The 13907-nt window shown below is 54.0% G+C and overlaps 1 protein-coding gene across 1 annotated transcript in view; it reads left to right on the top strand.

Annotated features, from left to right (window-relative positions):
* Nucleotides 1-13907, top strand: part of KDR (kinase insert domain receptor) — a 50206-nt gene that overhangs the window by 21824 nt on the left and 14475 nt on the right. The window contains exons 16-22 of the mRNA XM_068137706.1: nt 1650-1756; nt 2175-2310; nt 3964-4068; nt 4891-5004; nt 6653-6741; nt 10208-10364; nt 12192-12292. Of these exons, the coding sequence (XP_067993807.1) occupies nt 1650-1756; nt 2175-2310; nt 3964-4068; nt 4891-5004; nt 6653-6741; nt 10208-10364; nt 12192-12292 (809 nt within the window). The remainder of the gene's footprint in view (nt 1-1649; nt 1757-2174; nt 2311-3963; nt 4069-4890; nt 5005-6652; nt 6742-10207; nt 10365-12191; nt 12293-13907) is intronic.

The following is a 13907-nucleotide window of genomic DNA, read 5'->3' as shown; positions in this document are numbered from 1 at the left end:
ATTGCAATGAAACTCACACTGATAGCCAAGAAATCCTTGCCAGAGGTCAGCCTGCAGGCTGAGTAGCTGGAACCATGATGGACTCTCCAGCAGGAGCTTCAATGAGAATCCTCAAACAGCTCCTTGCCCTTGCATGAGTGCATTTGCACAGTGCAGGCGCTGAATCCTTGACAATCCTCTGCCCTGCAGGTCAGGGTGATGCTCCTATCTGTTCTGTGATGATGATGAAGGCAGTATCCTGCTATTCCTATAGGTGCCCTGAGGAATTTAAGGTGTTGAGCAATCTGTTTACATGGGGTGAAGATTATTTGCAGCTGACAAGGCAGGTTTCAGCTGCTGCTGGAAATGTGGCTGGGGCATATCTGCAGAAGTTGGAAACCTGGGTAGGAGATAAAGCTTCACTCCCCAGAAATGCAATGTGCAGCTGGCTGGGGTCCTGCAATGGAGTGGGGGGGTGGGGGTGGAAATCTGTGTGCTGCAAGGGATGAACCACAGGAGTGTGGTGTGGGGAATGGGAGCTGAAGAAGAGAGCTCCTCCTGTGCAGTAGTAAGTCACAGGCTCACAGAATGTTAGGGGTTGGAAGGCACCTCCAGAGATCACCCAGTCCAACCCCCTGCCAGAGCAGGAGCACCCAGGGCAGGTCACACAGAACACATCCAGGGGGGGCTGGAAAGGCTCCAGAGCAGGAGACTCCACAACCTCTCTGGGCAGCCTGCTCCAGGCTCTGCCACCCTCACAGGGACAAAGTTTCCCTTCTGTTCCCCTGGCAGCTCCTCTGCTCCAGCTTGCCCCCAGTGCCCCTTGTGCTGTGCTTGGCCATCCCTGAGCAGAGCCTGGCTCCAGCCCTGCACATCTTGATCCCCAGCACTGAGGGCAGCCCTCAGGCTCCTCTGCTCCCAGCTCCCAGCCCCAGCTCCCTCAGCCTGTGCTCCCAGGGAGATGTTCCACTGCCTGCAGCAGCTCTGTGCCTCTGTGCTGGACTCTCTCAAGCAGCTCCCTGAGGTCCTTCTTGAGCTGAGGGGCCCAGAACTGGACACAACATTCCAGAGGTGGCCCTCAGCAGGGCCAGGTTCAAGTGGCATCTGCTGGATGCTGTTTTCCTGGCAGAGGGAGGTTGTAAGCAGGGGTTTGTTTCCCTGTGTTCCAGCAGGACCACGTTTGCCATGCCCCAGTTGAAGCATGCAGAGAGACAAGAGAGAGATTGTTCTCAGAGTCATTCTCACAGCTCTTTATTTACTATCTAATGAGGTTGGTTTGTTTTCTGGAGAGACACAGAGAGAGTCTTTCAGTTTGAGCTTTCCAGAGCAATGTTTTGCTTTTCTTCTTGTTGTTTCCATTTCAAATCTGAGATTTTACTGGTTTTTTTTCCCCGTTTGATGGAGGTCCAGATACTGTTCTTGGAACAAGACCCAAGCTAAGAAATGGGCTGGGGTGTAAACCAGCACGAATCTCAGCCTCCTATTCCAACACAAACCAAACCCAAATCCCCCCCAAGCCTTTGGCTTTGTTTTGCTTTCGCTTCCTTCGCTCGGGGTTGCGCTTTTAACACGAACCTTCCCGACGAGGGCCTCCCTTCTCCGCTCTTCATGAAGGAACGACGCCGATGCGCTCCCGGCTGCCACTCAGAGATTCGTTGATTTCTTCCCAGGCGCTGAAGAGAAAACAAACCTGGAGCTCATTATCCTGGTTGGCACGGCGGTGATTGCCATGTTCTTCTGGCTGCTGCTGGTAATCATCCTCCGGACCGTTAAAAGGGTAAAGGAAACAACTTCTCCTCCTGCCCTATCGGCCCTGCTCTTGCATGACAAATGAGAGCTGACTCCAGGCCCTTTTGTGTTGTTTCTTCCCATTGTTCTTAAATCAACAGGCACTTTTCCCCCTCCCCCTCCCTCTTCTCCATGCCACCACATTCTTGCCTGGAACCCAGGGCATACAAATTTGTTTTTAATTGAGCAGGCCCTTGATAAAAGGCAAACAAACCCCCCTCCCAAAGCAAACCCAGTGTCCCAGCTGTTGGCAATGCGAGTCGTTAATGATGCTCACACTCGTGGTGCCACGGCGCAGGGAAGGGCTAGCCCGGCGTCTCTGGGGCCCAGGGGCACGCTGCAGGGTGAGAAAATGGCACTTTGCCTGCAGAAGAACCCCTGCAACTACAGCTCATCCCATTTTCCAGGCCAATGGAGGGGACATGAAGACTGGCTACCTGTCAATCATCATGGATCCTGATGAAGTCCCCCTAGATGAGCACTGTGAACGGCTCCCCTACGATGCCAGCAAGTGGGAATTTCCCAGGGACCGCCTGAAGCTGGGTAGGTGCAGAGGTGCTGCTGGGCAGAGGTGCTGCTGGCTGGGGGTGTGCAGGGCAGAGGTGCTGCTGGGCAGAGGTGCTGCTGGGCAGAGGTGCTGCTGGGGGACAGTATCACTAAGGTTGGAAGAGACCTCAAAGATCATCAAGTCCAACATGTCACCACAGACCTCATGACTAGACCATGGCACCAAGTGCCACATCCAGTCCCCTCCTGAACACCTCCAGGGATGGGGACTCCACCACCTCCCTGGGCAGCACATTCCAATGACGAATGCAGAGATGCTGCGGGGCAGAGATGCTGCTGGGGGTTGTGTGCAGGGCAGAGATGCTGCTGGCTGGGGGTGTGCAGGGCAGGAGCTATGCAGAGATGCTGCTGGGAATGCAGGTGCAGATGCAGCTGGTGAAGGGCCTGGGGAGTAAATCTTACGAGGTTTGACTGAAGGAGCTGGGGCTGGTTAGTGTGAAAGAGAGGAGGCTGAGGGGAGACCTCCTGGCTGTCTACAGCTCCCTGAGAGGAGGTTGTGGAGAGGCTGCTGCTGGTCTCTTCTCCCAGGTAATTAGTGACAGAACAAGAGGCAATGGCCTCAAGCTGCAGCAGGGTAGGTTTAGAATGGGCAGTAGGAAACATTTTTTCAGGGCAAGAGTGGTCAGGGCTTGGAATATGCTGCCCAGGGAGGTGATGGAGTCCCCAAGCCTGGCTGTTTGAAGGTGGTTTGGATGTGGTGCTTGGGGCTGTGGTTTAGGGGTGAGCCTTGCAGAGTAGGGCTCATGGTTGGATTTGGTGATCCTGAGGGTGTCTTCCAGCCTGAATGTTTCTGGGATTCAATGCAGGAGTCATGCAGAGATGCTGTTGGGTGTGTCTGAAGTGCGTGAACCATTCAGTGATGCTGCAGCCAGCCCTGTGCTAGGAGATGGTTCAGGTCCTCACTTGCCATGGGTCTGCCTTGGGGCATCACCTCCAGATGGGCCCTGTGGGCCCATAGGATATAGTGCTCATGGAGGTCCTGGAGCACACAGCCCATGAAGTGTCTCTGAGGGAGCTGGGGGTGTTCAGGCTGGAGAAGAGGCTGAGGGAGACCTCCGTGCTCTCTATAGCTCTCTGGAGGGAGGTTGGAGTGAGCAGGGGGCAGGCTCTGCTCCTTGGTGGCAAGGGCCAGGAGCAGAGGAGAAGGCTCCAAGCTGCCCCAGGGGAGGTTCAGGCTGGATGCTAGGAGATTATTCTTCTCAGCCATTGGGATGTTCTGCCCAGGGCAGGGCTGGAGTCACCATCCCTGGGGGGGCTCAAGCAGAGTGTGGAGCTGGTGCTTAGGGACATGGTTTAGTGTTGAGCCTGCAGTGCTGGGATGAGGGTTGGACTGGATGAGCTTGGAGGTCCCTTCCAACCAGATGCACTCTGTGAGTCAGCCTCAGTTCTCTGCAGGGTTTATCATCAGACCAGCACCAGGAGTGCCTAAGGTGCTGGTGCTGATGTGCTCTCCTCTCCCTCTCTGCACTCTGGAATTCTGCCTGTTAAGATTCATCCTCTTCCCAGCATCCACTCGCTGTGAATTTCTGCTGCACAATCCCAGTGCAGGGCTGCTGTTTGTCCTGCACCTTTAGCCCAGTGTGCCCAGCAGGCAGCCAAAGCAGAGTGTGTTCACCTTCTCCCTTGCAGGCAAACCCCTTGGGCGCGGAGCGTTCGGCCAGGTGATCGAGGCAGACGCCTTCGGGATCGACAAAACTGCCACCTGCAGAACAGTGGCAGTCAAAATGCTGAAAGGTAAAGATGCTGACTGCAACTCCACCTGGCATGCACAGCACAGGGATGGCATAGGGATAACGCTGCAACCAGGGGAGAGGGAAAAGCAAACTGCCTGTACCGATGGTGCACAGCCCCTCTGGTGTCCTGTGCTGCCCAGAGCCACTGAGGCTCTGTTTTAGTTGTTGTTAGTTGTTGTTTTAGCAGTGTGCTCCTCTCCATGGGTTTGCTAGATGTAGAGAAAAGCATCTTGCCTGTGTCTGCACTGCCCTTTTTAAATGCACTCCTAGTTTTGCTCCATTCCCCCCAGTCCTGTCACTCCTTGACACCCTCAAAAGTCCCTCCCCAGCTTTCTTGTAGCCCCCTTCAGTTACTGGAAGGCCACAATGAGGTCTCCTTGGAGTCTTCTCCTCTCCAGCTTGAACAACCCCAACTCTCTCAGTGATTCCTTGCAGCAGAGGAGCTGCAGCCCTCTGATCTCTGGACACATTCCAGCACATCCAGCAGGTTTCAAGCTATTCTTGCCTGTAAGAGCCAAAAGACAGAGAGCAAACTGCTCAAAAACACTGTAGGGAGGGGAAAAAAAAAGCCGTTTGCTAAGCTGGGATGGCTGTGTCTCTCTTCTGAGGTACTGCCCTGGAAAAGCTCTAAAAGCAGAGCAGAATCCACCCTCTCAAGCATCTCCCTAGCTTCCAGCAGTGTCCTGCAGCACAGCTGAGCCAGGCTACCAACCAACCAGGCTTCTCACTAGGTGGACTGGAAAAATAAGAGAAGAGAGTACAGAAACAGGGCAAACCTTTCTGCCTGTGCTGCTCCTGATCCTGTGCTGGTTTTCCCCTGCAGAGGGTGCAACCCATAGTGAGCACAGAGCACTGATGTCAGAGCTGAAGATCCTCATTCACATCGGTCACCACCTCAACGTCGTCAACTTGCTTGGAGCCTGCACCAAGCCAGGGGGTGAGGAGCTGCTCGGGGGGTGGGGAGGTGCTGGTGAAAACCCTGCTTGTGCCACTTCTGCTGGCAGAGGAAACTGAGTAGCAGAATCAAGGGTTGAAAGCAACAGTCAATTTCAACCAAAAGGTGAAATCTGGCCAGAGGGAGCAGGTCCAGAGGGGCAGTAAGGGCTCTCAAGCCCTGGCTTCTACATCCAGCTCCATCCCCTAGTGGTGCTGCCACTTTGTCTGGCTGTGCCTCAGATCTGCTTTCACAGTGGACAGCCTTTGTGGGACAAACTCTGGGTCTGAGTCCAGCACCTGGTTTAGCAAGTTGCTCTTAGCCTTGTCACCAGCTGGAACATGACTACAAGTTGTGACTTCCCCTCGCTGGCTCTGGATGGGCTCTGGGTGCCTCTGTGTGTGTGTGTAGGAGGGGAGGTTGCAGTTTGGATGAACCCATTCTGCTCTATAATCAGGGACAGATGTTTTGTTCAACAAACCCAGCCCTGCAAGCTAATTTGGAACAAATTCAGTGTAAAGTAACTCAGTAATAACTCTTCAGGGGAGCTGACTTGCTGGCTCCCTCTGGGATCAGAAATTCAGTGGTGAAAGTTCCATGGCAGCAGTGCAGTAGCTGAGGGGAAGCATCATACAGAAGTAGTTCTTTCCTTGCTTGCTCCATCAGTAAATAGAGATGGAAGCTAGGATGGGAATTCATCATTGTGGCATGAGCATGAAACACCACATTTGGATTGGACAGTCAGGCATCCAGGCCTGAAGCAGAGTCCTGGGCTAAGTGTTCAGGGCCTGAAGCAGAGTCCTGGGCTAAGTGTTCAGGGCCTGAAGCAGAGTCCTGGGCTAAGTGTTCAGGGCCTGAAGCAGAGTCCTGGGCTAAGTGTTCAGGGCCTGAAGCAGAGTCCTGGGCTAAGTGTTCAGGGCCTGAAGTGCCTGCACAAACTTCATGGATATTCACCCTGTGAACTTCATTGCACTGAAGGTCACTCCAGGCTGCATGTTGCATCCTTACATCAGTGAGCACAGTTAGTGCTGCTTTAAGCACATCACTGTGTGCTTTCCCATGTGGAATTAGGGCTTTTTAGTCTGGAATGAGAAGACTGAGAGGGGTTAATAAGTGTCTATCAATAGCTGAGGGCTGGGGGGAGGGAGGGAGGGGAAAGGCTCTGCTCAGCTGCACCCTGGGATAGGACAAGAGGAGACTCCAGCACAGGAGGCTCCACCTCAGCATGAGGAGGAACTTCTTCCCTGTGAGGGTCCCAGAGCCTGGAGCAGGCTGCCCAGAGAGGTTGTGGAGTCTCCTTCTCTGGAGCCTTTCCAGCCCCATCTGGATGTGTTCCTGTGTGAGCTGCCCTAGGTGCTCCTGCTCTGGCAGGGGGGTTGGACTGGATGATCCCCTGAGATCCCTTCCAACCCCTGGCATCCTGTGAGCCTGTGCTTCCTTTTCCTTCCTTGCACAGCAGAAAAGGAAGCATTTCCTCCTGGGGTTAGATGTGTGTGTGTATATATATATTTAATTACTGGCATTAAACCCCCAAACCTCTGGGTAGCAGAAGGTGTTTGGAAATGTCTGTGTTCCTAGCAGCAAACCCTGCAGTGAGGCCAGGTGGGACCCTGACTGTTCTCCCTAAGGAATTGCTTTATGCTCTGCCCAGGCCCACTCATGGTGATTGTGGAATACTGCAAGTTTGGCAACCTGTCAGCTTACCTCCGCAGCAAGAGGAGTGAGTTTGTGCCCTACAAGGTAAGGAGCCCGGGGGATGGACAGGCTCAGGTTTGCTCTGCTGGGGTTTTTCCACACAGAGTGTTTCTGTTTCTGGTGCAGGCTGAAGTCCCAGCCCTCGGGGACGCTGAGGATCTCAGCCTTCTCATGGGAATGAGAGATGGCAAAGACATCAGAGGTCATCCAGCTTCCCCCCTGGCCCCTGCAGTGGAGCTCTTTTGTTATTGTTAGCTTAAAATGTGCAAAGGAACTGGGCTTCCACTATTTCCCTTGGCAGATTGTTCTCCACTTGGCCCTATCTGCCAGGAAGTTTTCTCTGATTATCAGCCTGAATTTTTTCCTTTCTTAGTTAAGCTCCAGACCACCTTAAATAGCTTGCAGTGCCTGCTTAGGGCATCCATCAGATACCCTCTAGCTAGGTGCTAGGATCCTCTAGCACCTGATGAGTCTTTCTCCTGCGCCCTTGGTTCATTGCTGACCAGGCTAGACATCTCCTTTTGGCTCTTAGTTATCTTACAGAACTGATGTGTCCCAGGAGTTCACAGGCAGTGTGTCACCTCCCAAGCCCTTAGCAAAGGGGAGCTCCATCACAGCACCCACTCTTTGCATCCAGTTGGGAAGGAGGAGGAGGATGGAGGCTGGCATTTTGCTTAGCCTGGAGAAGAGGAGGCTCAGGGGAGACCGCATTGCTCTCTACAACTACCTGAAGGGAGGTTGTAGCCAGGTGGGGGTTGGGCTCTTCTCCCAGGCAGCCAGCACCAGAACAAGAGGACACAGTCTCAAGCTGTGCCAGGGGAGACTCAGGCTGGATGTTAGGAAGAAGTTCTTCATGGAAAGAGAGACTGGCTATTGGGATGTGCTGCCCAGGGGAGTGGTGGAGTCACCATCCCTGGAGGTGTTTAAGAAGAGACTGGATGGGGTGCTTGGTGCCATGGTTTAGTTGATTAGATGGTGTTGGGTGGTAGGTTGGACTGGATAATCTCAGAGGTCTTTTCCAACCTGGTCTGGTCTGGTCTGGTCTATTCTCTTCTATTCTCTTCTATTCTCAAACTTGTTTCTAGGTGCCCCTGAGAGGGGCTCTGATTTCTGGAGAGGGCTGGGAGGATCCATCCTGTCCAAGGCTCAGAGCACTGTGTGTACCCAGTGCTGAGCATCCTGCTTGGGACCCTTGTCTTATTTTTTTTCCACCCACAGCCTTTGGGCTGTGCTCTGCCATGCTGGCAGACCTGAGCCTCCCTGCAGTGCCTGTGTTCAGATCAGGACTTCTTCAGACTGCTTCTTGGTTCTCCAGGGGGGTTGTTTTTCTCTGTCCTTGGAGACATTGTTTACTATTTTATATTGGCAAAGGCAACTGACTGCATCCTCTTGTGAGGTAAAAAGGATAAACAAACATCTGAGAGGCCTTGAGAGAAGAGGCACAAAGGTGCTGACCTTTGCTTACATAAGTGATGGGGATGGGAATTGACATCAGAAGAATAACAGCCCTGCCAGGGCAGAAAAGTCACCAAGCTGAAGCAGGAGAAAGTGGAAACGTGGTGGAGGAAGCCTGTGTGACTGGCACCCTCCCTGGGGGCACTCTGGCTTAGGAGGAGAAAGGAAGAAATCAGATTTTTGAGGGCTGGTGGAGTTTTGGCCAGGGTGGAGGTTAAGCAGAAGGCCCTTTGCAGCAGCAGGAGGTGAAGCTGTAGCAGTAGGAAGAGGCTTGAGTGGATGAGAGGGGGGCTGGCAGCATCCACACGAGCACCCTGGGCAGCCCCAAAGGGGGCATTTATTCCCCAGCACGGGGAGGTGTGCTGGGTGGAAAATCCCTCCCAGCATGAAGTGGCCAGCCCAGCCCAGCCCAGCCCAGCCCAGCTGGAAGCAGAGGAAGCTGTGTTTGCAAGCACAGCCACAGTCTGCAGTGGAATGCAAGGAATAGGGATGAAATAGGCAATATCTACAATTGATAAACAAGACAAGAACCACCCCCTGGCCAAAAACCAGGGGAGCCAACAGCTTCCCCTTCCCTGCCCCCTTCCCTCTGCCCCCCTGGACTCATGGGGCCAAGAGAGAGAGCAGAGAATTGTTTGTTAGACTTAGCCAAAACAAAGAACACAGCCAAGGCCAGCAGAGAGCCAGCAGAGGCAGCAGCCAGAGTGAGGAGGCTGGAAAGAGAGGATTTTAGTGAGCACATCTAGCTTGATGTCTATTATCTGTCCAGAGGGATTGTTCAGACCCTGTCATCATCTTCCTTTTGACACCCAGTGGTGATTCATTTACATTCTACTGCTTTCTGTCCAAGACCTGTGGAAACCTTTCAAGGCATAGCCTGAAACTACCCCAGGAGGTGGCTGGGGGGACGTGGGAGTAGGCTGATGCCATGCTGTGGAGTGGCAGGGTGTGCTTGAGCTTGTGAGCCTGTGTGCTCATGGCTGGGGGCTTGCTGGTGCTGTCACCCTGCCAGCCTGGCATGTCCCTGCCAGAACTGCCTCGGATGAGTGCAGCACTGGGCTGCCCTCCCTGCCCTGCAGTGGTGCCCCCAGCATAGAGCGTGAGGAGCATCAAGAAGCAGTCTGAAGAAGTTCTGATCTGAACACAGGCACTGCAGGAAGGCTCAGGTCTGCCAGCATGGCAGAGCACAGCCCAAAGGTTGTGGGTGGAAAAAAAATATGGTAAGGGCCCCAAGCAGGATGCTCAGCACTGGGTACACACAGTGCTCTGAGCCTCGGACAGGATGGATCCTCCCAGCCCTCTCCAGAAATCAGAGCACCTCTCAGGGGCATCCAGAAATGAGTTTGAAAATCAGAGAATCAACCAGGTTGGAAAAGACCTCAGAGATCATCAAGTCCAACCTATTACCTAACACCTTCTGACAACTAAACCATGGCACCAAGTGCCACATCCAATCCTTTTTTGAACACCTCCAGGCATGGTGACTCCACCACCTCCCTGGGCAGCACATCCCAAGGGCCAATCTCTCTTGCTGGGAAGAACTTTCTCCTCACCTCCAGCCTAAACCTCCCCTGGCACAGCTTGAGGCTGTGTCCTCTTGTTCTGGTGCTGGGTGCCTGGGAGAAGAGACCAACCCCCACCTGGCTACAACCTCCCTTCAGGGAGTTGGAGAGAGGAAGAAGGTCTCCCCTGAGCCTCCTCTTCTCCAGGCTAAGCAACCCCAGCTCCCTCAGCCTCTCCTCCCAGGGCTGTGCTCCAGACCCCTCCCCAGCCTTGTTGCCCTTCTCTGGACACCTTCAAGAGTCTCAGTGTCCTTAAATTGAGGAGCCCAGAACTGGACACAGGACTCCAGGTGTGGCCTAACCAGTGCTGAGTCCAGCCAGGCAGCCTCCATCCTCCTTTCAAACTGGGATGCAAAGATTGGGTGCTGTGATGGAGCTCCCCTTTGCAAAGGGCTTGAAAGGGAGGTGAAAAACTGATTGTGAACTCCTGGGACACATCAGTTCTGGTAGGCTTTCTGCTTCTGACTTCTCCCACTCTGCCTTCACCTTTCCAGACCAAAAGCAGCAGGCTCCGGCCGGGGAAGGAGAACTACGTGGGCGAGGTCTCCGCAGACCTGAAGCGGCGGCTGGACAGCATCACGAGCAGCCAGAGCTCAGCAAGCTCTGGCTTCGTGGAGGAGCGCTCCCTGAGCGATGTGGAGGAGGAGGATGGTAGGATGTGTCTTCTTCTGCCATTGGTGGGGTCTGATGCGATTCCTGAAGCTCCCCTGGGGCCCGTGTGGTTTCCAAAGCTCCCCCGACACAGTGTGCAGAACCAACCCCCTCAGCCCAACCTGCTGAACGCCCCCAGAGCACAAACCCCCCAGGCAGGGCAGAGAGGGATGTGCCAGGATGCTAAAGGGTCCTTAGAGGGTTCCCTGTGATGGGATTTGTATGCTGTGATGAAAGCAGGAGTCTGTGGTGTCTCATGGTGCTCAGAAAGCTCTCAGCAGAGAGAGGCAGAGTGGGGAAGGAGGAACAGAAAACCATTCCCCTGCTCATCACGGCAGTGTGCCTCGGTCAGACGACAGGAAATGGCCTGGAATCGTGACAGGAGAGGTTTAGGTTGGGTACTAGGGAAGCTTTCTGTCCTGGCAGGGTGGTCAGGGGTTGGAACAGGCTGCCCAGGGAGGTGGTGGAGTCACCATCCCTGCAGGTGCTCAAGAAATGTGTGGCCAGGGCACCTGGGGACACGGTGGTGTTGGGTTGGTGGTTGGACTCAGTGGTCTCAAAGGGCTTTTCCAACCCAAACAGCTCTCTTATTCTGAGACCCTAAGGCTCTAGCTGTGTGTCCTCAATGTTTACTCAAAGTCAAATATCATGCACCACCCTCTGCTTCAGTGCTTGTTGCAGAGAGGCTGATTTGCCTTCCCACTGTGCAGGTGGTCACTCAGGAACAGGAAACCTGAATTACCCTCTCATTGAAGGCCTCTCCAGGGTACACACACCCTCTGCTGTGCTTCCACTGATGCCTTTAGCATGCTCTCCTTTGGCAGAGACAACACCAAGTGCTCAGTGCTACCAATGTCTATCAGGGATCACTGATTTCAGCAAGGGATGGGATCAGACTGGTCCAGAGGGACTCCACAGTTCACAGAGGATCACACAGGATGTCAAGGGTTGGAAGGGACCCAAAGAGATTGAGTCCAACCACCTGCCAGGACCATAGAATCTAGCTCAGGTCACAGAGGAATGCATTCAGATGGGCTTTGAAAGTCACCAGAGGAAGAGACTCCACAGCCTCTCTGGGCAGCCTGCTCCAGGGCTCTGCCACCCTCACTGTCAAGAAGTTTCTCCTCATGTTGAGCTGAAACCTTCTATGTTCAATCTGGATCCTGGTGTTCCTTGGCTTATTCCTGTGCACTGCTGAAAAGCGCTTGGCCCCCTCCGCTTGCCCCCCACCCCTCAGCTACTGATAGACATTGATCAGATCCCTCTCAGCCTTCTCTTCTCCACACTAAACAGCCCCAGGGCTCTCAGTCTCTCTTCCCAGGGGAGATGCTCAAGTCCCCTAAGCATCCTCCTGGCTCTCCCTTGGACTCTCTCCAGCAGGTCTCTGTCTCTCTTAAGCTGGGGAGCCCAGAACTGGGCACAGGATTGCAGCTGTGGTCTCAGCAGGGCAGAGCAGAGGGGGAGCAGAACCTCCCCAGCCCTGCTGGCCACACTTCTCTTGAACCTCCTGAGATGACAAGCAAGCCTTTGCTGTCCCAGGAACTTGGGAGCTGAGCTTTGGTTGTTTTCCCTTGGGGTTTCTTTTGCACATCATTCCAGTGAGAGGAACTCTGGAAACAAGTGAGGAGCTCTGGAGCTTATAACCTATCCTCTCAAAGTTCCTGGGGCTGGTGTGCAATGGGCTGTTAGTGCTAACTACCCGGCCAAAAAGAGAGCTGCTTTGCTCTTCCACCTCGACGTGGCAGAAAGTCAGGAGGGACCTGTAGCTAAGGAGCAGTTATGGGTGACAAAGAGTGACATGTCTTGCTGCCATCTGATTCTTTGCAGCTGGGCCTGAAGACCTTTGCAAGAACCCTTTGACCATGGAGGACCTCATCTGTTACAGCTTCCAGGTGGCCAGGGGGATGGAGTTCCTGGCTTCACGCAAAGTAAGGAAGCCCTCAGGAAGAGTGGCATGGTATTTATTTGACTGGAGGAAAGGCTGCTGGAGGGCTGGAGGGGGAAGCCACACCTTCAGCATTCTTTGTGCCCTGAGACATAGCCAAGCCATCAGGGCTTGAAAAGGAAACAAGCCATGCACTGATTGACACAAATGTTAATAGTCAGCTCTGCAAGGCTTATGGGTCACAGAGCCACAGAAGATGGATTAAGCAGTTGGAGGAGGGCAGCTGATCTACAGGGGTGCTTAAAGGAACCAGGGACAAATCCCAGGGTAACTGAATCACAGAAACATTCAGGTTGGATCAGACCCTCAGGATCACCAAGTCCAGCCCAGAGCCCCGCTCTACAAGGGTCACCCCTAAACCAGAGCCCCAAGCACCACATCCAAACCACCTTGAAACACCTCCAGGCTTGGGGACTCCACCACCTCCCTGGGCAGCACATTCCAGTCCCTGACCACTCTTGCTGGGGGGGGGAAAATGAAGCTAAACTAAAGGAGTTTGCTCTGAGGAGGCTGCCTGTACTTGTGCAGTGGGATTGAAAGGGCACTGTGAGGAGAGACAGAATCTTCATGGGTGACTCCTTGGAGAGCTTCTTGCCAGAGGCACCCTGGCAGTCAATAGCATCTCTAGCAGTCAATAGCATCTGGCCTTCTAGAAGTGCTTTTCTGTGCTGTGACCCTAGATACATGTTTCAAAGGCTGTAAATTCCAGCAAGAGTGAGGAAGTTCCTGCAGCTGTATGGAAACAGACAAACAAAAACATACTTGGAGATGGGGAAAGGAAATAGAAGCAGGGAGTGCAACTGCTCTAGAGTGCAGGCTGGCTGTTCAGGAGCAGACTTCAGAGGCTTTCCTACAAACATGCATCTCTCTGCATTTCATACATCCTGGCTGGTGCCTGCCCAAGTGCCAGGTCCTGCACCTGGGGCACAACAACCCCAAGCAATGCTCCAGGCTTGGGGCAGTGTGGCTGGAAAGCTGCTGGCTGAAAGGGACCTGGGGGTGCTGATGGACAAGCAGCTGAACAGGAGCCAGCAGTGTGCCCAGGGGGCCAAGAAAGCCAAAGGCCTCCTGGCTGGGATCAGCAATGCTGTGTCCAGCAGGAGCAGGGAGGGGATTGTCCCCTGGCACTCAGCTCTGCTCAGGCCACACCTGGAGTGCTGTGGCCAGTTCTGGGCAGCTCAACACAAGAGAGATGTGGAGGTGCTGGAGCCAGGGCAGAGGAGGGCAAGGAAGCTGGGAAGGGCCTGGAGAAGAAATCTGATGGAGAGCAACTGAAGGAGCTGGGGCTGGTTAGTGTGAAAGAGAGGAGGCTGAGGGGAGACCTCCTGGCTGTCTACAGCTCCCTGAAAGGAGGTTGTGGAGAGGCTGCTGCTGGTCTCTGCTCCCAGGTAATTAGTGACAGAACAAGAGGCAATGGCCTCAGGCTGTGTCTGGGTAGGGTTAGACTGGACAGAAAGAAACATTTTTATTTCCCATCCAGAGTGGTCAGGGCTTGGAATGTGCTGGGCAGGGAGGTGGTGGAGTCCCCAAGCCTGGCTGTGTTTGAAGGTGGTTTGGATGTGGTGCTTGGGGCTCTGGTTTAGGGGTGACCCTTGTAG

The sequence above is a fragment of the Melanerpes formicivorus genome, unplaced genomic scaffold (assembly GCF_026170545.1).
Source record: "Melanerpes formicivorus ecotype bairdi unplaced genomic scaffold, bMelFor1.0.p_v2 SCAF_4, whole genome shotgun sequence".
In the NCBI taxonomy this organism is placed as follows: Eukaryota; Metazoa; Chordata; class Aves; order Piciformes; family Picidae; genus Melanerpes; species Melanerpes formicivorus.
The sequence above is the reverse complement of the archived record's forward strand: the minus strand, read 5'-3'. Positions and strand labels throughout refer to the sequence as shown.